Raw genomic sequence first — 21,164 nt, 5'->3', positions numbered from 1 at the left:
CATCTAAAGTAAAATGTATTCATTTCTGCTTTTCTTCTGCATCTTTTCCTATTAACTGCGATTTAAGTAGCTTTCGACCAAAGAAAGTATTAGTTGTAGGTGGATTCCTGACGAGGAGTTTTGATTCAGCCGTTCAGAGTCGCCTGTGTCGGCCACGGCTGGAGTGAGAGTGTGCGTGCCAGCATCGGCGCCTGTCCTCTGCTTCCGAGTGACGTTTCCGTCCTCTGACTTGTCAGCTGGAGGCGTTGGAAGTGCTTTGTCCTTCTCTTGTTGGCGTGTGAGGATTAGCTGTCGTACTTCCGGAAGTGCCTCGGTCAGCCCCTAGCGCCGTGCTCGCGGAAGGGACGCCCTTACCCTCCTGCACTTGGGTGTCAGGGGCCCCAAACAAAGGTGAAAAGCCCATTTTTCCCATTTGAGTAACACTTCATTTTGCTTTGTGACATGACTGGCGGGGCTTTCGTGTCCCTGCTCTCGTGTCCCTGCTCTTGCGTCCCTGCTCTTGCGCCGCTGGGCCTCAGAAGTGGCCTGCTTGATGAAACCTTTCTGTTCTTTGGTTTGTCGGCAGCCACAGTCCGTGCCTTTGGTCAGATAGTCAGTAACGAAGATTTCCTAGTGTGTGTGCTTGCGTTGCTCATGTACGTCTTAACCTCTGCTGTAGCAAAAATCTTAAAAAGCTGATGTGTACATTAGATTCACCTTTGAATCCCAAGAGGCAGGCTGAGGTGTATTGGTTCCTTGATCCAAACTCACCCCAGAAAATTTTTTCTTACACTGAAAAGTCAGATATGTGTGTGTGTGTATGTATGTGTGTATATGTGCTTACGTGTGTGCATATGTGTGTATGTGCTTGTGTGTGTGTGTGTGTGTGTGTGTGTGTGTGTTTTAAATAAAGGAGGTGTGCTTCAACTGGGTTCTCCTAGCTCCCGATTCCTGCTCTCTCTTGACCACTGTGTTTGGCTGCATCCTGTCAAAGGCCTGCACTAGCGCGTGGTCCTTAGGCACACACTCTGTGTTTTGATGTCTTTTCTCTGCCTGACTTCTCAGGAGGCTCAGAGAAAGGAAGTAGTTAGCATTTCCAGATTCCTTTTTGCCAGAAGCCTGGCAGTGAAGCCCAGCGCACCATGCTGTGGGCGGCTCTGAACTCTTAGGTTTGGCGTCTGCTGACTTTAAACAAGGCACTTCACGTTTGCTCTGCTCTCCAACTCAAAGGTATTTCTGAGAACAGCGATGGTTTAATCATCTTTCTTTATCAAGTTCTCCGGGCAGTGTTATTTACCAGCTCCAGTCTGATCTAATTTCTGTTATATTTTGCCACAGAACAGAAGAGCAAACTGAAAACAAGTGGCTTTATTGCATCCCCGTGTCAGAGGGAAGATTACTTTCCCATCATTCAGCTTTCACAGCAGCTCTTTGAGGGAAAGCTGGTGTAATCAGAGTGAGAGAGTGGATTGTAATGCTCCCATCAGAGTTAACCAGGTGGAATTCAGCTCCCCGCACACGCGGTTCTCAGGCGGAGGAGGCGGTGGTTAGTACTGATTTTCCACCCAGGCCTGTTCCGCCGTTTTGCTCATGGAAGGCCGGACAGGCTGCGCGGGTGGCCAGTCTGCGAGCACTCTGATTTTCGGTCCTTCCTTCTGTCCACTCTTTCTTCGGAGTGTCTCTGCACGTCGGAGGTGTGGACGGAGGAGGGAAAAGAGAAGCCACATCGGTTCCCTGGACTCCTGCCTCCTACTGTCCAGAGACAAACACGCGTCACATGAGCCGCACGTTTACTGTGACCTTTGCAAAAGGATGTACATGTGCTGCTGGTGCCTCAGTTTCCCTGTCTGTGAACTGGAGGTGCGGGTGCACACCTCGTAAGGTTTTTGTGGCATTTAAAAGGTAACTCATGTAAAAGACATAGCAGAGTTGCTGCCATGTAATAATCCCTCAAGGTTACTAACTGATTCTGTAAAATATCGATGGAATTTGTTTCTGTTTTTATAAAAATATGTCTTGTGTTGGCACTTACTCTGCATGACTCCTGGGCCATCTGGAGAAGTAGGAAAGAAGAATTCCACGTTGTGGTATAAGATTTCGTCCCGGTCCGTGGACTGGCCGTGTGACACGTTCCTGCCATGCACTGTGACTGACAGGCCGGTGCACAGATATGGTTGTTTCGCTGTGAAATACCGTCACCATCTCGTGTTTGCTTTTGGCCTTTCGAGGTGGCGCCGCTGTAGCTTCCACTGTGGACCGGGTCAGTGCTGAGGCCATGGGAAGGTCCAGCTGCTCCTGTGGGACCGCTTCCTTGTCCACATGCGTAGGCCTCCGGTCTGCTCTGACCCAGCTACGACCCCGTCGGTCTGCACTCTGCAGGTGGAGGCCACGGCAGGACACGGCACTGGTTAAGGAGGAAACGGTGGGCTGGTGTCGGCTGCGCCTTTCTCAGCATCTGCCTTGTGCTGGAGCCTGGCTTGGGGCTTTTCTGGGGATAGGTGTGCCGGAGACGCGCGTGGTGGTGTGGGAGCGACACCTCTTGGTCACTGTCGGTCCTGCACATCGGCTGTGTGTTCGGTGAACCTCCGATCTGGGCCGTGGCCTAGAGCAGCTTGTGCAGTCCTTGCCTGTGACTAGGGCTCTGTTTCCTGGAAGAGTGCTTGACTCCTCTTTCAGGAGTGGGGACCTGCCCCTCTTTGGTGACCTTCTCTAATGCTACTGCTTTAGAAACAGCTTATTTTCACTTGATGAGTTCTTGGAAGCACTAGGAACGACTACGTTCTGTGGTTTATAATTGCTTAATGAACGGAGAATTATCTTGTGCTGTGGTCAAGCCATAGGTTTCCAGGGTGAAAGTTAGTTGATCTGGAGCTTGTAGGCGACATGTACCGGTCTGGGGTGAAAGTACACATTTCAGGCAGGGCTTGAGCGAATTGGTAGCACACAGAACATTCCAGTTGTTGACGCTGCATCTGCCGGATGCAGAGCCACTCCGTTAGCAGTGCTGTTCCAGTCCGTAAGGAACGTCAGCTTGACATCCGTTCTCCTCTCTCTCAGGGCGAGGCAGTCACAAATAGAATCGGAAGAAATCACGTATACACCGTGAACACGGTCTGTAACAGTAGATGCTGTCCTGCGTGAGAATGGCTGTTTAGAACTGTATTTCTTGGTTTGGTGGATGCATACTTTTCATGTTACTGGAACCGGGTTGTGACTTAGAGTTTATGTTTTTAAAGTGGTGTTGTCTTCCCACCTGACACTAACCACATCTTTGAATTAAGGAAATACAGTATTTCAGCAAAGAGTACGTCATGAATTTCCTATTTGTAGACATTCAGACTATTTCCAGATTTTTATATTTGATGCTGCTGAGATCCTTGCATTTTTGTTTTTGTTTGTTTTGTTTTGTTTTTTTAGGATAAGTTTCCAGAAGTGAAACTGTTCCGTTAAAGTGTGTATAAGTTTTAAGGCTTTTGATAACACTAAATTTGTTTAAAAAGTATTTTGGTATCTCCTACTTTGGATTTTCCTATTTTTTTCCTTGTCTTACCTGAACTAAACGACATCTAGATACAAAGGAAAGAAGGAAATCTGGCTGTGTTCACAGCAGCATGGTCTCGTATGTTGGGAAATCTGGGGTGTCCATGTACACAGAAATGCTGGAACTAATAAATGAGATGGTAAGGTCATAGGGTACACGATAGATACACAAAAACCGTGTGTATTTCTATATACCAGCAGTGATCATCTGAAAATGAAATTAGGATAGCAGTTCCATTTATAATAGCATCAGAAAGAAAAAAAAATAGGAATAGATTTAGCTAAAATTCAGGATTGGAATTGCATATTGGAAACTCAGTGAAACATTAAAAAAAAAAAAACGATCTAAATAAATAAAAGTCATCCATGTTCACGGGTTGAAAGACACGACTGTTACCACGGCAGCACCCTCCAGATTGATCTGCAGACTCAGTACAATCTCTGTCAATATCCATCTTGGCTTTTTGGCAGAAATTGACATGCTGATTCTAAAATTCATATGGAAATGCAAGAGACCTAGAGTAGCCAGGCAACCCAGAAGAGAAGATCCGCATCAGAGGACTCCTGCTTCCCCCTTTCAAAGCCGCAGAGATCAAGAAGGTGTGGGACTGGCAGAAGGATGGATGAAAGGACCAGGGAACACAGCACAGAATCCAGAAATAACCTTCCCAAACTGACACATTGGTTTTCGGTGAGGTGCTACGAGACCGTCCAGCGGACTGTTCAGTGCACTCAGCAAATGGTGCTAGGGCAGCCGGGCAGACAGATGTGAAAGACTGAAGTTGGAACAAAGTTGTGCCCTCGCTCAGGTCATACCCAGAAAACCAGTCACAGTGGAACACAGACCTCAGTGGAAGAGCTAAAACTGTAAGACTCCTGGAAGAAAACACAGAGGCAGGTTTTTGTGATCTTGGACAACAAAAGCCCAAGTGACTAAAGAAAAATGCAAATAAATTAATTATGTTAAATTAAATCAAATTAAACTAAAAACTTTCAGGCATCAGAGGATACCAGGAGGAAAGTAAAATGATAAGCTAGAGTGGGGGAAAATATTTGTAATCTCACATTTGCTAATCCCATGTCTAATGAGATATTACTTGTTTCCAGAATAACACACAGAGCTCTTACAGCTTTACAGTGGAAGGCAAACGACACAGTTAACCAGTGGGTGTGGGATCTGAACGCACAGTTACACATAAAGATGTGTGTGGTCAGTAAGCTCATGTTAAGGGGTGTAACCGTGTTCGAAGGCGGTTTGGCAGTTCCCCAAAGTGCTGCGCCGGCCACATCACCCAGAAGAGGCAGATCCGTAGAGACAGAAAGCTGGACGAGTGGTTGCCAGGCGTTGGGGCCTGGAGGGGATGGGGGTGACCAGTGTCAGGTGTGGGGTTCCTCTGTCGTTGGAGTGATGGGAATTTCTACAGTGAGAAGGTAGTGAGGACACAGCTCTGAGCATAGCAGGGGGGACGGCCTTTCAGTAAACGTGAGGGCTCACCTGGTGTGGACTGTTGGTGACACACAGCCCTGGAGTGACAGACTCTTGTCCTTGCAGGGTGGTTGTCCAGTGTTGCGTCATTCACAGAGCGGCCTGGGGAGTGCGCGTCAGTAATGCACAGCCTTCTCAAGAGCCCGTGGCCAGAGAAGAGTCATGCCACGTGTTGGAAAACACACGTTTAACCTCTAAAAAAGACGGGTCAAGGCGTAACAGAGTTCACAACAGGTCACAAGCACATCATAGTTGTAGTTATGTAGCTTCAAGTTGGTCTGTTAAGGTTTTAGCTTACAAAATGGGGCACAGCAAGCCCGGTAGCGGTGCCCGTGCTCCTGCAACGGGGGATGAAACTGTGGCGCTGGCATTGCGCCACAGTCCTTCATGCTTTCTCCCCCGAAAGGGGTTCACGGGCAGTAGTTACGAGACTTTATGTCAGCCTTTAGTAATTACATGTTTAAAGGCTCGAGCGTTCCAAATGTTAATTCCTGTTTGTTTGTTTGTCTTTAAGATTGTTAATTTCTTTTTCTTTGGGTTACTAAGTATTTTCTGATGTTTCGATTAAAGGACATGTTATGATACGATTTTAAAAAATCTGGGGGGGAATAGGGAGAATTGTTCATCTTTTACTCTGATGTATTATATTTCTCTTACACTTTTTCATTATTACTTTTTATCTTTTTTCTTTGTTTTCGTGTATGTTTTAGAAGTAACATGAATTGGGGGGGTAAAGTCGACCTGCTCAGTGAAAGAATATTCCCCTGACTTTTTGGTTCAAGCAGTTTTCTCAGATGCCGTATTTTATTTTGTTTTGTAGGGATTTGTTTTGGCCGTTACTATCATGAGGGAAGCAATTGATGAATTTCGGCGCTTTCAGCGAGACAAAGAAGTGAATTCACAGCTGTACAGCAAACTTACAATAAGAGGTTAGCAAGAGTCTTTTGATCTATTTTATTATTTGCTAACTGTAATCATTTTAGAGTTAACGTAAATGAAAAGTCTTAATTCTCTGACTGAAAATAGCACCATGTGGTTACGTATGGTATCTAATTAATTTTTTAAATAATATAATGCCTGAGACTGCAAGGTACTTAGACACATGTGAAACCCAGCTGGTGTATGCACACTTTCTATGAAGCCCAGTACCACCTTGCCTGAAATCTGTTTGCAGATTATATTTTAAACACAGTCATAAAGGTCGCCAGACATCTGGCACCGCCGCCTAGAGTGAAGGGACTCGGAGCGCCTGCAGAAAATGCCGTGGTCCAGAGCGGTGACTGCTTTATATGCATTTCTCCTTATCTTCATTCAGGGCTTTAACCCTTGCCCGATTCGGTGTTTTGTTTTTGTTTTAAAGATTTTATTCGTTTATCTGACAGGCAGAGATCACAAGGAGGCAGAGAGGCAGGCAGAGAGAGAGAGGGAGGTGGAAGCAGGCTCCCGGCTGAGCAGAGAGCCTATGTGGGGCTCGATCCCAGGACCCTGAGATCATGACCTGAGCCGAAGACAGAGGCTCTAACCCACTGAGCCACCCTGGCGCCACTGATTCTGTGTTTTTAAAGAGCTTATTTCTTTGGTCTCTCAGTCCCAGTGGAAAAGAGCGATGTATTAGGAAGAGAGTGGGAGAAGCCATTGTAGGTAGACGTTACGATCAGAAAATGACACAATGGCAGTCATCGCGTCAGTGAAGGACAATGAAGGAGGGCACCGAGAGCTTGACCATGTTCATAATAACTTTGAAGCCAGTTTAAAAAAATGAGGTTTAGAGTAGAGTTTGTATTTTCTGTTTGCATGTGGACATTTTTACACTGAATTTATTTATTTGAAATAATTCTCCAAAAAATTTTTCTATAGCTTACTGGGATATATTTCATATAACAAAGTTTATCCATTTGAAGTCTACAGTTCAGTGGTTTTTGTTAGGTTCACAGAGTTATAAAACTATTACCACTATCTAATTTTGGAACATCTTTAACATTCTGGAAAGCAACTCTGAATATATTAGCGGTCATTCTATTCCTGCCCCTTCTGACTCTGCTCTAGCCCCCTGCAACCCCCTGCCCCAACCCATCTACTTTCTGTCTCCGTGGATTTGCCTCTTAGGAACAGGTCACAGATGTGGAATCATGCAGTATGTGAGCGTTTGTCATGGGCTTCTCTCACTTGGCATCCTGTGTTCAAGGTTCCTTGCTGTGTGGCATCTCTCAGGCTTTGTTTCTGTTTGTCGCCAAACAGGGTCCCACTCCGGTGTTCCGTGTTGCGTCTGCCCCTTCATCTGCATGTGGACCTTTGATTGTTTCCACTTGAGGCTCTTGTCAGTAATGCTGCGGCGACTGTCTGTATGCAAGTGTTTTCTGTGCGCGTCATGTTGTTTCTTCTGAAACTATACCCAGAGGTGAAATGGCCGGCTTGTATGGTAACCGTGTGTTAGAGAAGCCGCCGAGCTGTTGTCCTAACTAGCTACACCGTTCCGCGCTCACCGGCAGTGTGCGACGCTTCCAGCTTCCAGTGTCCTCAGCGGCACCGTTACGGGCCGTCTGCTCTTTCGTGGCCTCCTGGTGGGTGCGAAGTGGTAGTTCACTGTGGTTTGGTTTGCGCGTCCCCGAGCTAGTGATGTGGAGCTTCGTTTCGTGTGCTAGTTGGGTGTTTGTGTGTCTTTTCTGGAGAGATGTTTATTCCGATTCTCTGCTTACTGTTCTAACTGGGTTATTTTTTAATTACTGAGTTATAAGTTCCTTTATGTAATCTGGACTTAAGTCTCTTGTCACTATACGGTTTGGAATATTTTGTCTCGTTCTGTGTGTGGGTTTTCTTCCTCTCGGTGTCCTCTAAGGTACAGAAGTTTTCATGCTGTTGGTATCTGACTCGTCTGTGTTTCCTTTTGTTGCTTGTGCTTTTGGCATTGTAGGTAAGAAGCGGTTTGCCAACCCAAGGTCACAAGGATTTACTTCTGTATTTTCTTCCAGGGATTTCATAGTTTTAGCTTTGACACTCAGATGTGTGGCCCACTTTCACTGCATGTTTCATGTGTGGTGCGCCATGGTCCGCCTTCCCTTGCCCGTGAGTGTCTAGTTGTCCGAGCACCATTTACTAAGAAGGCTGTTCTTTTGTGGGTTAATTGAATGAGTAATTATGAAGAAGCTTTGCTGAAAGTAGTGGCATGGTAGAGGGTCAGTATGTTGTAGAAAAGAGGTAAGGTTGAGTTTGGAAAAAACAGTCCACAGAATGGCCGGGTAAATTAGGTGTAACCTTGGTCTGTCTTTTTTAGAATATAGTATAGTTGCTGGCTTATTTTTTACATTGTTTCTAATTGTGATGTTTGGGCTGTGTAGAGATGTGTTTTTGTGGGGTAATTGTATTGTTCAGAGCTAAGTGGCCTGATGATGTCTGCGAAACTGGCAGAGGAGGGATTCCTTTCTCCCACAGACGCGTGGAAAAGTCAGGCCCAGCCCGCATTGTTGACTGGGGACTCTGGACCCTGGCTCTGAAGGGACCACAGTAGAGCTTACTTGCGAATTGTGCCGTCTCTCCAGCCTGTCAGGGACACATGAAGGACTGACTCAGGATGCTTGTCTTCCTTTCATCTAACTTGAATGTCACTCAGGGCAGAGGAACCAAAAACCAGTAGGCATTTCTCAAGCCTCTGTCAGGCTAAGGAAAGGCAGCAGGAGCTTGGGCCAGCGATGATAGTCAGCACACAGGATAGAGTGTCGGATGCCAAGTGGAAGAAGGTGGAGAGGGGATTTCTTTGGACAATTAGGGCCTGTAAAATTGCCTGTGTTTACTGGGGAGTTTTGAAAGCCACATCCAAGGCCAGTGCTGGATCACACTCAGAAAAGACCCCAGTAAAGTGTTTTGCCTCTGGCCAGTCTCTAGGCTCAGTGCAAGCAGAGGTGAAATCTCAGGCTGAACTGTAGGCTGCCTGGCTCTGGGTCGGAGTCCCCAGCACAGAGGCAGTCTGCAGCAACGGGGGAGGCCCGTCTCACTTTCTCCTCTCTCCTCTGTCCTCCATTTCTCACTCCCTTGCTCTTTCCTTCTTCCTTCCCATAATCCCTCCCTTTCTTTCTTAGTCTCCTCTCCTCCTCATGCAAGAAAATCCTTTCCAAAATACTGCCTGAAAGACTCCTCAGACCACACATGACAAAGAATACACACTTTACAAAATGAGTCTAGAAGAGTCACTGTGCTTGCGTGGCTACAGAGTGCACAGAACAACAAAACAAACCCAGAAGAGGGGAAGTGACTGATTTCATGAGTTGCCGGATTACAATAGTGAAAGTGTACAGGTTTCCTTAAGAAGTTACAGAACATGCAGAGAAACCATGTGGCCCAGTCACAGAGGAAATGAACAGAAACTGTCCCTGTGGAAGCCCAGATCTTGGGCTTATCAAAGTCTAGATTAGCTGCCTTAAATATATCCAAGGACCTAAAGGAAACAACTGAAAATGCTGAAGGGATCAGGAAAAATGATGTATTAACATACAGAATATCAATAAAGGTATGGAAATTATAAAAAGGAAGCAAAAATTCTGGTGCTGAAAAATATAATAAATTAAATGAAAAACTCACTGGAGCGTTTCAGTAGCAAAGTTGAGCGGGCAGAAGGAGTCCGTGATCTTGAACCTAGGGACTTTCATAATAACTAGATAATCTCAAGTGGCATCATCCAATCTTAGAAGCAGGTGGAAGAATGAAGGAAAATACTCTGGCCCTAAGGGACTTGTGGGTAGTGCAAGTGTACTAATGTGCGCACAGTGGGCATCTTGAAAGACGAGGAAGGGAGAGAGGGTGGAGAGAACGTTGTAGGGAATAGTGGCCATTAACTCCCCAAATCTGATGAAAGAACTGACCTCCACACATTCAGGAAGATCACTGACTCCCTAGAAAGATAAATGCAAGGAAACCTGCACCGAGACACGTGACAATCAAACTGTCGAAGCCCAAGGACTGGGAGAGTATTCCAGAAGCAGCGAGAGAGAAGCAGCTTGTCATGCACAAGGGAGGGCTTTAGTCAGAAACCCTGGACATCAGAAGGATGTGGGGTGGGATTATTAAGGTGGAAAAAGACAAAAACAGCACACCAAGAATTGGATGTCCCTAAACCTATCATTCACAAACGAAGGAGGAATTGAGACATTCCCAAATGCCTTTAGGATTGAAAATAGGGACTCAGGCAGATGTGCACCCACCCACATTCACACAGCACTGTTTATAATCGCCGCGTGTCCACCAGGGGGTGAATGGCGAACAAGTTATGGTGTTTTTGAACACTGGAATGTTAGCCATAAAAATTAATGAATACTGCTAAACATAGGCGAACCTTGGAAGTACTGCACACTGTGAAAGAAATCAGACACAAAGGCTCATGGACGGTGTGATGTCATTTACACAAAGTTTCAGAACAGGTGGATGAATGGAGCTGGAAAGCTGGCTATGCTTGCCACGGCCTGGGCACGTGGAGGCAGTGGTGGGGGCAGCTGCTTAGTGGGTCTGACATGTCCTTCTATGGTGATGAAAAATGTTTTAGAGCTTGATAGAGTGGGTTGCACAACATCGTGAATGAATTCAGGGCTGCTGTATTATTCGCTTTAAATAAAATTAGAGTGGCTAGTTTTATGTTTGTCACTGTCACCTAAAAATAGTAAAAAATGTTGAAGAAGGCATACTAATATGTCTTTTACACTTCTGTGACACTCCAGCTCAGAATACTTTAAAAATAATTATCAGTGGGTTTATTTCCGATATGAATGCAGATTGGCCTGTCTAGACAAGATTGGCCATCACTGGTAGATCTTCGAAAGGACATTTTACGTGTAGATGGTGGTGATGATCCTGCTTTCCTCTGACTTCCTTGTGAGGGTCAGGTAACTTGCTCATTTGCATAACCACCATTCAGGGTAGGTTGGTGTTACCGCCATGTTACAGATGCGGGACCTGAAGCTCACGCCATGACTTTCCCTGAGCCACTGTGGTTCTGGTAGAGTTTATATTTGAACCCAGGCTGTTCCACGTCAAACCAGTGTTCTTTCAGCTGTGGTGCTTTGTTTTGTGGCTGGTTATTCTGATGCAAATGATGGATAAGTAAAATCTGGGATATAAAAAAATGCATGTAAATGCTTATTGACTTTACTTTGAAATTTGTTTTCTTGTGAAGAATATTTTCTGGGGGCGCCTGGGTGGCCCAGATGTTAAGCGTCGGCCTTCAGCTCAGGTCAGGATCCCAGGGTCCTGGGGTCGAGCCCCACGTCGGGCTCCCTGCTCAGAGGGAAGCCTGCTTCTCCCTCTCTCACACCCCTTGCTTGTGTTCCCTCTCTCCTTGTCTCACTCTGTGTCATATAAAATAAAATCTTTAAAAATATATATATATATTTTCTGTTCATCTTCTTAATTTCTAATATTCCATAGGGACCTGTTCTTTGAACGGCATAGATGGCTAATTCCTTGTGTGACTTGAGTGTGGTTTGTTATATCATATTTACAGTATTTGAACGTTTTCGGTTCAGAGTTCTTAAGCACATTCTTGTAGAAATACTCTGGGATAATGTTCTCTGCTGTATGTTTTCTGTGGAAAAGGAAAGCCACGTCCACTGTGAAGCACACCCCTATCTTGAGCAAGCTTTGTGAGAAGCGGAATATTGTAACCGGTACACAGTCTCGGTCAACACTGAGATTTTTATTTTTATTCAGTAATTTTTAAAAATTTGTTTATTGTTTTAGTCATCTCTACTCCCAGTGTGGGGCTCAGACTCAACCCCGAGACCAGGGGTCTCATTCCCTTCCTGCCGCGCCAGCTGGGTGTCCCGATCCCAGATGACGTTTGGTTAGCTACGTGTGCTGGCGCTGCGAAGCCGCTTCTGTGGCTGCCCCATTATTCATTCTTAGCCCCTGATGGACAGCATCTGAGTCAGAGTCTAGGAGGAGAGTATGACATTGTTGGCAGCTTTTACAAAAGTCCCTGACGAGGACTTTGAATTGTGGGACCATTCTGTGTTCAGAGGAGGTGTCTGAGCCACACACTTGGCTGCAGTCAGTGCTTTGGCTGGCCCGCAGGTCGGCTCCCAGCAGTTGCTGAGTGCCCAGTGTGTGAGGCGCAGTGGTGGCGCCTCAGGAGTCAACGATGAGCACGTCCTGGGCTTGCTTTCTGAAGAGTTCATGCGGCATTCCAGCAGGCAGTCTGGGGCTTTGTCTTCATCCGCCACCAGGTCTCAGCAGGACACCACCATGTCATCCACTGTTGGTGTGTGCTCAGAGTCACGCCTGAAGCTGACGTGGGACGCAAGAGTCAGACACTGTGCTGCGTATCCCTCGTGCAGCTGCTGATGGCCGCAGTCGGTCTCAGCTGTTCATGTCACAGGGGGCATGTTGTCGTCGAACGTGCTTTCTAGTGCCCAGACGTAGGAGAGAGGGAAGTCTGTTGCCTTTGAACATTGTGTACATCATGTGTGTATGCGTGCCTGTGTGTGTGAGAGGAGGAACATTTACATATTTACATACTGCTTGTGTCCCGGTGTCCTTGGCAGAGAGGAGCTCTGTCCACAGGACGGTGTTCTCCATCCCCGTCTGTTTTAGCATCTTTGATCCTTACTGTTGACACTCTTGTCACCTACCTGTTTCAGTTCTTAACTACCTTTTTTCCATAAAACATCATGAATTATCTTAACGAAATTCTGTCACCGCTTAATGAAACTGGACCATAGATATTCCTTGAAAAATCAAGGAATCTTAAAATCCCTCTTTACTGCCTTTTACACTCCGTGGGCGTTGAGCACCTTCCCAGGGAAATCCTCACACGTAACTGATGTCATGAGGTCCTGCATTTTCCACTTGGTAAGCAGGATTTCCTTTTGTGATGGTCATGTCTTCAGATAGTTGGGATTTTAAGAAAAAGTTTCCTCCAACGTTAACTGAATTTTCCCGTCGGAAATTGCTTAGGAACCGACGAACTCAGAAGTCCTCCCCGGGGCTGGCCGCCGTGCAGTCCGCAGGGAAGCGCCGGTGACTCCGCTTCTCTTAGCGTGTGTGTGCACCACTCGGTCCACGCTGGTGACGCTGCTGCTGAGGGAGAGCCAGGGACACCGGAAGTCCTTCCTGTGTGTTTCCGTTTGCGGTCAGCGCGCTCCCCTCGTCACACGTTTGTCGCGGGGTCTCTTTGCCGGTCTGTGGCCCGGGCAGGGTTTGGAGAGCGTCGCCCGAGGAGCGTTCGTGTGCGCCGCCCACGGGGGCCATGTCAGGGTGGTTCTCGGTCTGGAACGTGTCCGGCCGGGCACAGTGGAGAGTCGTGACGTCTGTGCCGTTCTCGGTGGCCATGCGGCGTAGACGCGACGCCGCGCGCCGGGTGTGACCGTCATCAGCCTCCTCACCGGTCCCTCACCCGTCTTTTCCCCCAGGTGCCCCGAGGGGATCCACGCGAGCGCAGCTCTTCATGGCGCTCCCGCGCCCGGTGCTCGCGCCGTCTGGGGACGGGCCGCGCGCGGGCGGTCGAGCGCGCCGGCCTCCTCGCAGGGGGCGGCGACGGCTCCGTGTGCGGGTGCCTGCGCGGGTGGCCCTCGTGCCTCCCGCGCCGGGCGCTTCTCGCGACCGCCGCTAACTGCTGGGTTCTCGCCAGTCACGGGGGGCGGCTCGTGGCGGGAGCTCGGCCGGTAGGTGAGCGGGAGCGCGAGCTTCCGGGCCGGACGCGAGAGGTTTGAAGCCGGATCCCGTCAGACCGCTGCCCGGTGACGAGGGGCTGCCCGCGCCGCCCTTGCCCGTCTGCGGACGCGCTTCGACTTGCCCGCGCTCTCGGGGACCCCGCGCTCGCGGGGCTGTGCGGCCGCTGAGTTTCCAACACTCGCTGTCGGCTCCGGTGTGCGAGCAAAGCTCGTCCGTCGTCCTTCCCTGTTCGGGATTTCTCGAAGAGAACTTCATCCTGTGACAGATGTTCTTGCCTTGTTTGGCTCATCTTTGTGATCTTTTTCTCTCGAACGTCGCTGTGCTTTTCATGCACCAAATCTGATCTTTTCCTCTGCGGTTTTTACTTCAGTCCCAGCAGGTCCCTGCGAGCCCGGTGTTCAGTGCGTGTCTACGCGTCCGCCGGCGCGCCTGGTCCTTGTGCGCAGCGCGGCTCTCGGCCCGCCTGTGCTTTCGCGCGTCGGGCGTGCGTTGGGTGCGCGCCGTGCGGCGAAGGGATCTGCCCCCCCCCCCCCCCCCCCAAGCTCGGTCAGTTCCTTGAACACCTGTTACTAAGGCGACGAAAGTTCTTTCCTCAGAGCTCTGACAGACAGTTCGGGCGCTTTCTTTCGCTCTCTCCTCTGCTCCGCTGACTGCACATTCCCGTGCGGCTCGACGCCTCTGCGGACGGGGTCCTTTTTAGCACGTGCTGGTGTCTTGGCAAATCTTTCCCTCGTTCCCTGCCTTCCTCCATCGGTTGTTTTTGTTTGTTTGTTTTTGTTTTTTCATTTTTTTCTTATTTTCCCTGAGAAACACGAAACACTGTCAGTATAAGGCCTCTGGGAGAATGTCTTTCTGCTCGTGAATCGGACCAGTGGCATCAGAGCCTCACGGTCAGGCCCGTGGGTGCCTGTCATCTTCGTCTGTGACCTCTCCCTGCTTCTTGCAGGGTCGGTGTCGCCTCCGCCCTCGGGAGTCCGCGAGCAGTGGGCAAGTGCCGTGGGGTCGTCGCGGTCGAAGGAAATGACAGACGAGGGACAGTTTGGAATCCTCTGTAGTTCAAAGCTCTCTCGGTAATAATGTCACATGCTGACCCATGTAGGGCCTTGGGATTCTTGTACCCTTACAGGGCCAGGAAAGACGAAGGCTTTGTCAGAAAGCTTCTGGTTTTCGTGAGCAGGCGTCTGGGACGTGCTACCTGTGGACTGTCCGTACCGACAGTAGCTCGTATTCTCACGTCTGGTGGAAGCGTGACAGTTCTTTCCCGCCGCAGAGCACGAAGCACAGACATTTCTCTTTCGCAGACAGCAGGAGGCTCCACCAGGACTTGGAGATGTCCTTTCAGCAGCACGACCGTAAAGATTCTCATTTGTATCTGTCAGTTGATAAAGTATTTACCATTGAGATACTTGTTTTATAAACCCTTGTCCTCTTCTGTAAGGTCTTTAGTTAACAGGGAATTGCTGTTGCTACGTCCGTCCGTCGGTCCTTAGTTCCGCATATCGCTTCAGGCCAGAGATGCGCGCGCGCGGCTGGGCTCTGCGGTCCGCGCGGACGGGCTCTTTGGGCGCCGCGGGACGCCGCTGCCCGTTACGTGGATGCCAGACACTGGCTTAGCGGATGACATCATTTTGGAGGGGAGGAGGTTGCCTGATGTAACGGATCCAGTGAATAAGATTATGTGCGTTAAGTATTTCTTTTTTTTTTTTTTTTTAAATTTTATTTTTTATAAACATATATTTTTTTTCCCCCAGGGGTACCCGTCTGTGAATCTCCAGGTTTACACACTTCACAGCACTCACCATGCGTTAAGTATTTCTTACCACAGCATATAGTACTTCAGTATTTCCTTACTCTTTCTAAAGCTGTCTCATTTTTTTTTTTTACGGACAGAATCAAATCAAAGATTTGTGTTTAACTCGAGCATCTTACTTTTCCTATTGCTAAAGATACTTTTCAAAACTACTCTGATTATTGCTAGTGAATGTTTAAGGGTAAAAATGGATCACTTCCAGCAAGATGCCTTATAACCCTCACCCCGAAACAGCAGTAGTTCCTTTCTTCCGTTTCCCAGGCTGTGACGAGTCACGCGTCGCTGCGTTTGACCTTGCTCTCCACGTCACTCGGCTCCCTGCGGTGTCGGGCTGCCCGCAGGGCCTTGCCCGTTTCGTTCCCACTTCTGTCCCCAGCCTTTGTCGGGGGAGGGATAGCATGTACCTCCCTCCCCCACCCGCCTTCAGCAGGAGTCCGAATGGGTCCCGGCCTGTGTGCTCCAGGACACGCTTCACGGGGCCTGTCTTCGTTTCCGTCGCTTCCCGGGGACAGCATCGGGCTGTAAAGCTGCCCTTCGTTGTCATGAGACTGTCTGTTTGGCTTCGTACCCTTGCCTTTTCCGCTTCATCTCTGGCCCTCAGCTTCCTTCACTGCCTCCGGCTTCTACTGTGGACCGCCCTCGTGTGCCTTCGGGACCTCATTGAGTGCGTTCTTCCTCGGCAGCCCTGGCAGCGGCTGGTGCTTTTTCAGCCGGGGCCTGGGCGGCTTCAGCTGGTGCAGGGCACCCTTCTGCCTCTCCCTCCTGCGCCGGACTCCAGCTCTTTCTCAGCTGCTGGTTCCTGGTCTGACACCGCAGCGTGTTCCCAGCCCCTCTGATGTTCTAGTCGATGAAGTCTCATTTGTCAGTTTTTCTCCTTTGTGATTGTGCTCTTGCTTTCCTGCCGAAGAGCTCTTGGCCTAACTCATGTTCCCAATGATTTCCTGCTATGCTTCTCCTATGTGTCTTCTTCTAGAAGTTCTTTGATTTTAGGGTTTGCGTGTATATCCGTTTTGAGTGAAGTTTTGTACCAGTACCAGGTGCGCATATATGTAGTTTTTTGGCATGTGGATATCCAGATGCGTCTGGCACCATGTTCTGGAAAAGGGATCTTTTTCACATGGCATTACGTTACACTTTCGTCAAAAATCAGTTGTCTTTTGGGCTCCTGGGTGGCTCAGTCACTTAAGCGTCTTCCTTCAACTCAGGTCATGATCTCAGGGTCCTGGGATCGAGTCCCGCATCGGGCTCCCTGCTTCTCCCTCTCCCTCTGCTGCTCCCCCTGCTTGTGCTCTCTCTCTGTCTCTCAGATAATTAAATAAAATCTTTTAGAAGAAAATCAGTTGTATTTTATGTGTTGGTTTAGTTCTGGACTTTTCTACTCCACTTAACCTGTTTGTCTGTCTTTATGCTAATACCATTCTTTTTTAATTACTGTTTCTTTATAATAATTCTTAAAATCAGGTAGTGTTTTCCCTTCAACTTGTTTCTCATTTTCAGGGTCTGGTCTAGGACCTGTGTATTTTGATATGACTTTTAGAATTAGCTTGTCATTTTCTGTAGAAGTGTCTGCTTGGGATTTTGATTGGGATTGCATTGAACCTATAGAATTAACATCTTACTAATACTAAACCTTCTGACCCATGAATGAGATAGATCTTTCCCTTTATTTAAGTCTTAAAATTTCTCTCAGTAGTATTTCTTTTCAGAGCATAGGTCTCTTTTAAAATAGGATTTACCTATATATGTAAATAAATGTATTAATTGCATTTCCCAGCTACCCACTTTGCTTCATAATCCATGTTAAATTAGGCTTCTACCCCACAGCCAGGCTTGCTGGTCCGACCCGAGCAGCAGAGACCAGCCGAGCAGCCTGCTCGTGTGGTGTGTAGTGGTCCGCCCAGGAAACTGCGTGTGTCATCTGCTGGTGTGTCATCACTTATATGTGATCAATTCCTTTTTTAAAAAGCTGGTTAATTGGGGCGCCTGGGTGGCTCAGTGGGTTAAATCCTCTGCCTTCGGCTCAGGTCATGATCCCAGGGTCCTGTGATCGAGCCCCGCATCGGGCTCTCTGCTCAGGAGAGAACCTGCTTCCTCTTCTCAGCCTGCTGCTCTGCCTACTTGTGATCTTTGTCTGTCAAATAAATAAAATCTTAAAAAAAAAAAAAAAGCTGCTTAATTATCTCCCACTCATTATTACCTGTGTGTGTTTTGTTGGAAAAGAAGTAATTAATACATTGTCATCCTTTGTGGGTGTCTGTGCCTAGTTCAGGGTGGCTTATACAGCTGCTTTCCCGTTAGTCCATGACGACATTGGACCTGTTCAACTGAGGAAGAATAGGTTGGTCATAAGCGTCTCTTGTTTGAAATGGGGTCAGTTTGTTTGATGCATTTGTGAAGAACAAACTCAATGTCATAGAAGTATATTTCACTTACGCTTTGAAGCTGTCACGGGGTCTGGGCTTAGTACATGCAGTGGTGTTTGTCTGTTCGTCCCAGATAAGCACATTGTAGAGACGAGTGCGTGCACACCGCTGGTGCTCATGTGGGGCCCTGGAGGCTTTGGGAGGCTGTTTGCTTGGAACTAAGGAGGGCTGTGAAGGGAGGGCTCCCAGTCAAAAGAAATAGCAAGTACAGAGAACTTGGGCCCCAGAGAGTTGTAGGACACCGTACTGAAAGCGTATGTAGACCGTTTGAAACCCAGGAAATTAATTTGACATTAGTCTTGAAAAACATGTGTATACTGATATAAATCTGAATTATCTTCTAAGTAATTGTCAAATAATGGAGATTTTTTTAGATGGAGGTAAACCTGATCCCTAGTTTTGTCAGCCAGTTCGTTTGCAGTCCATATTGAATTAGGGAGTTGATAGTAACGGAGGCCAGTTTGTAGAATATTATCTTTATTCAGGTAAAAAATGAGTAGCACTGGGATTGGTGGGCAGGTCTATGTTTAAGAAGCTTTGGAGTAAGAATAAGTAGTCCTTTGAGTTACTTCGTGATCTTTCAAAGGAGCACGTGAAACTTGGTTCATGCCACAAGCCGGCGGAATGCTTTGCCTCTGTGAGAAACGTGGAAGCTGCTGCACTTTGGAGGCAGGAACACTGTTCCCGGGAGGAGGGCTTAATGGAAAGATTTCATGGCAGTAGCTAAGAGAGAGGGAAAGGTGGCTCGTAACCTTACTTGGTAACATTCACTGTTAACCATTTCATCAGAAAGGAAGGGCCAGAGCTTATACTCGAGATAAATCGAATACAGTATTTTTTGTTTTTTTTTTTAAAGATTTTATTTATTTATTTGACAGAGATCACAAATAGGCAGAGACGCAGGCGGAGAGAGAGGGAAGCAGGCTCCCCGCTGAGCAGAGAGCCCGATGCAGGGCTCTATCCCAGGACGCTGGGATCATGACCTGAGCTGAAGGCAGAGGCTTTAACCCAGTGAGCCACCCAGGCACCCCTCGAATACAGTGTTCTTAAGAACAACTGTCCTTAGGTCTAAGTACTGGCCTATACATTGTTACTGTATTTAGAACTTGCTTCTTTCAAGTATAGCTCTGAAATTAAGTTTTAAACGCCCATTTGAAAAACACTGCGTTGTTGATGGCTCTTTTGGGATGTGATAGCAGGTGGCAGTTCTGTCTTTTCTTTGTGCTCTGACGTGTAAAATCTAGGGATTTTCTTTCGTTAACAGTCCCCCAATGTCCTTAACCCAACCACCCTCTCCCTACCCCCCTACCCCCAGCAACCCTCAGTTTGTTTTGTGAGATTAAGAGTCTCTTATGGTTTGTCTCCCTCCCGATCCCATCTTGTTTCATTTATTCCTTTCCTTCCCCCCAACCCCCCACATTGCATCTCCACTTCCTCATATCAGGGAGATCATATGATAATTGTCTTTCTCTGATTGACTTATTTCGCTAAGCATGATACCCTCTCGTTCCATCCACGTCGTCGCAAATGGCAAGATTTCTTTTGATGGCTGCATAGTATTCCATTGTGTATCTATACCACATCTTCTTTATCCATTCATCTGTTGATGAACATCTGGGTTCTTTCCATAGTTTGGCTGTTGTGGACGTCGCTGCTATGAACATTCGGGTGCACGTGCCCCTTCGGATCACTACGTTTGTATCTTTAGGGTAAATACCCAGTAGTGCAAATGCCTGGGTCGTAAGGTAGCCCTATTTTCAACTTTTTGAGGAACTTCCATGCTGTTTTCCAGTGGTTGCACCATGTGCGATGGTGAGTGCTGTGAAGTGTGTAGACCTGGCGATTCACAGGCCTGTACCCCTGCGGCTAATAATACATTGTATGTTAATTTAAAAAATTAAAAAGTAAACAAACAAATAAATAACTCTTGGCTGTAGAAATAGGCCTAAGGAGCTGGGGGGGATGGTGAAGTGGTCCCCCAACTCTGATAGTAGTATATTACTAAGGTCAGCTGTCAGCTCAGTTCACAAAGGGTGGCCAGTAATCAGTCCATTCATGTGGGTATGAGCCGTTCACATTGGGCAGAGAGGGTCATGGTGCTGGGCTGTCACTGGGGGCGGGAGTTGGGGAGGATGCCTGGGGAGCAAGCAGTGTTCCTACAGCTTCTCTGTCTAATGCCCGGACTGCTCTTGAAGGAAGAGAAGTCGGTGAGTTCATGTGACCAAGGCTGTAAAGGAAGTACAAGGAGTCCCACGGATTAATTCAAATTGTTAGAGAACCAAGAGCCATTAAGCAGTTTGACCAATTCTTCACGATTTAGAAATGTGTACTTTGAGTAGGCATATGAAGCAGATTGCCATCCTGATTTAACATGGCAGCCTTCTCCTGTTTTGTTCATATGCTTAGCATGAGAACTTTCTGCGCTGTTTTACCATCACCTGTCTTCCTTAAACATGTCATTGTAAGTAAGTCTCTGCCTCTCCTTTTTGAATGGGTCCATTACAGAGAATACAGAAGAGCAGAAGGAAGGAAAAGTGGATTGGATAGTAGGAGAGAAAATAAAATTAAGTGATAAGGCAGGAATCTGTAGAGTAACAGGGAGTGTGAGATCAGTGAGGAGCTTTGCTCACTGATAATGTGACGTGAACTTCCTTTTGTTCTGTTAGGTTTCAGAGTAAATTGAATGGAAGGACAGTCTTTTCCCATGTTAAAAGAGCCACAAAAAGGTAAAAAGAGATCCATAAGGCTATTGCCAGTTCTAAAAGGGAGATTTGTGGGGTCGGGGCAGGGCCCAGAGTCCCAGGGAGAGAGAGAACTTAAGTAAGTTTTGTTACTTACGTAGGACGGGGTCTCGAATTACGTGTATCACAGTTCACCCACCTGTATGCTGTTAACATCATGTAGCGTTTATCTGCTTAGGTTTATAGACGGTTATTGTACTGGATATTATAGATAGTCCGCAGATATGGAGGTGTTATATAGATAATCTAAGAATTTACCGCTGCATCATGTGGAAGAGTCCCTTCTCGATGAAGCTTTCGGCCCTGCCCGCATCAGTTACCAGCGTGAGCCATCCGCAACACTGCCGGCACGCAGTGACGTTGTGTGTCACGTCCTTTACTTCTGTCAGTCATGTGTCCGTTGATGCCGTTCACAGCGTTAACGCAAGGGGTTTACGTCTTCATGTTACTCACTCACTACATCATCTTTAAGTGCCGTTTCTGATCGTCATTGCTGGACCCAGACCTGAAAGAATGGCAGATTTGGAAGAACC

The 21,164-nt window shown here is 47.5% G+C and overlaps 1 protein-coding gene across 2 annotated transcripts in view; it reads left to right on the top strand.

The window, feature by feature from the left end:
• The window catches only part of ATP9B (ATPase phospholipid transporting 9B (putative)), a 225,117-nt gene that overhangs the window by 39,084 nt on the left and 164,869 nt on the right, over positions 1 to 21,164 (top strand). Inside the window, exon 5 of one of the 2 annotated variants that reach the window (XM_032872196.1) lies at positions 5,826 to 5,934. In XM_032872196.1, coding sequence (XP_032728087.1) covers positions 5,826 to 5,934 — 109 coding nt within the window. Of the gene's footprint in view, positions 1 to 5,825; positions 5,935 to 21,164 lie in introns of those variants that run through there. The other variant, XM_032872197.1, reaches the window with a different exon arrangement.

The sequence above is a fragment of the Lontra canadensis genome, unplaced genomic scaffold (assembly GCF_010015895.1).
Source record: "Lontra canadensis isolate GAN:19392208 unplaced genomic scaffold, GSC_riverotter_1.0 scaffold44, whole genome shotgun sequence".
NCBI classification, from domain to species: Eukaryota; Metazoa; Chordata; class Mammalia; order Carnivora; family Mustelidae; genus Lontra; species Lontra canadensis.
This window is presented reverse-complemented; position numbering and strand designations above follow the sequence as displayed.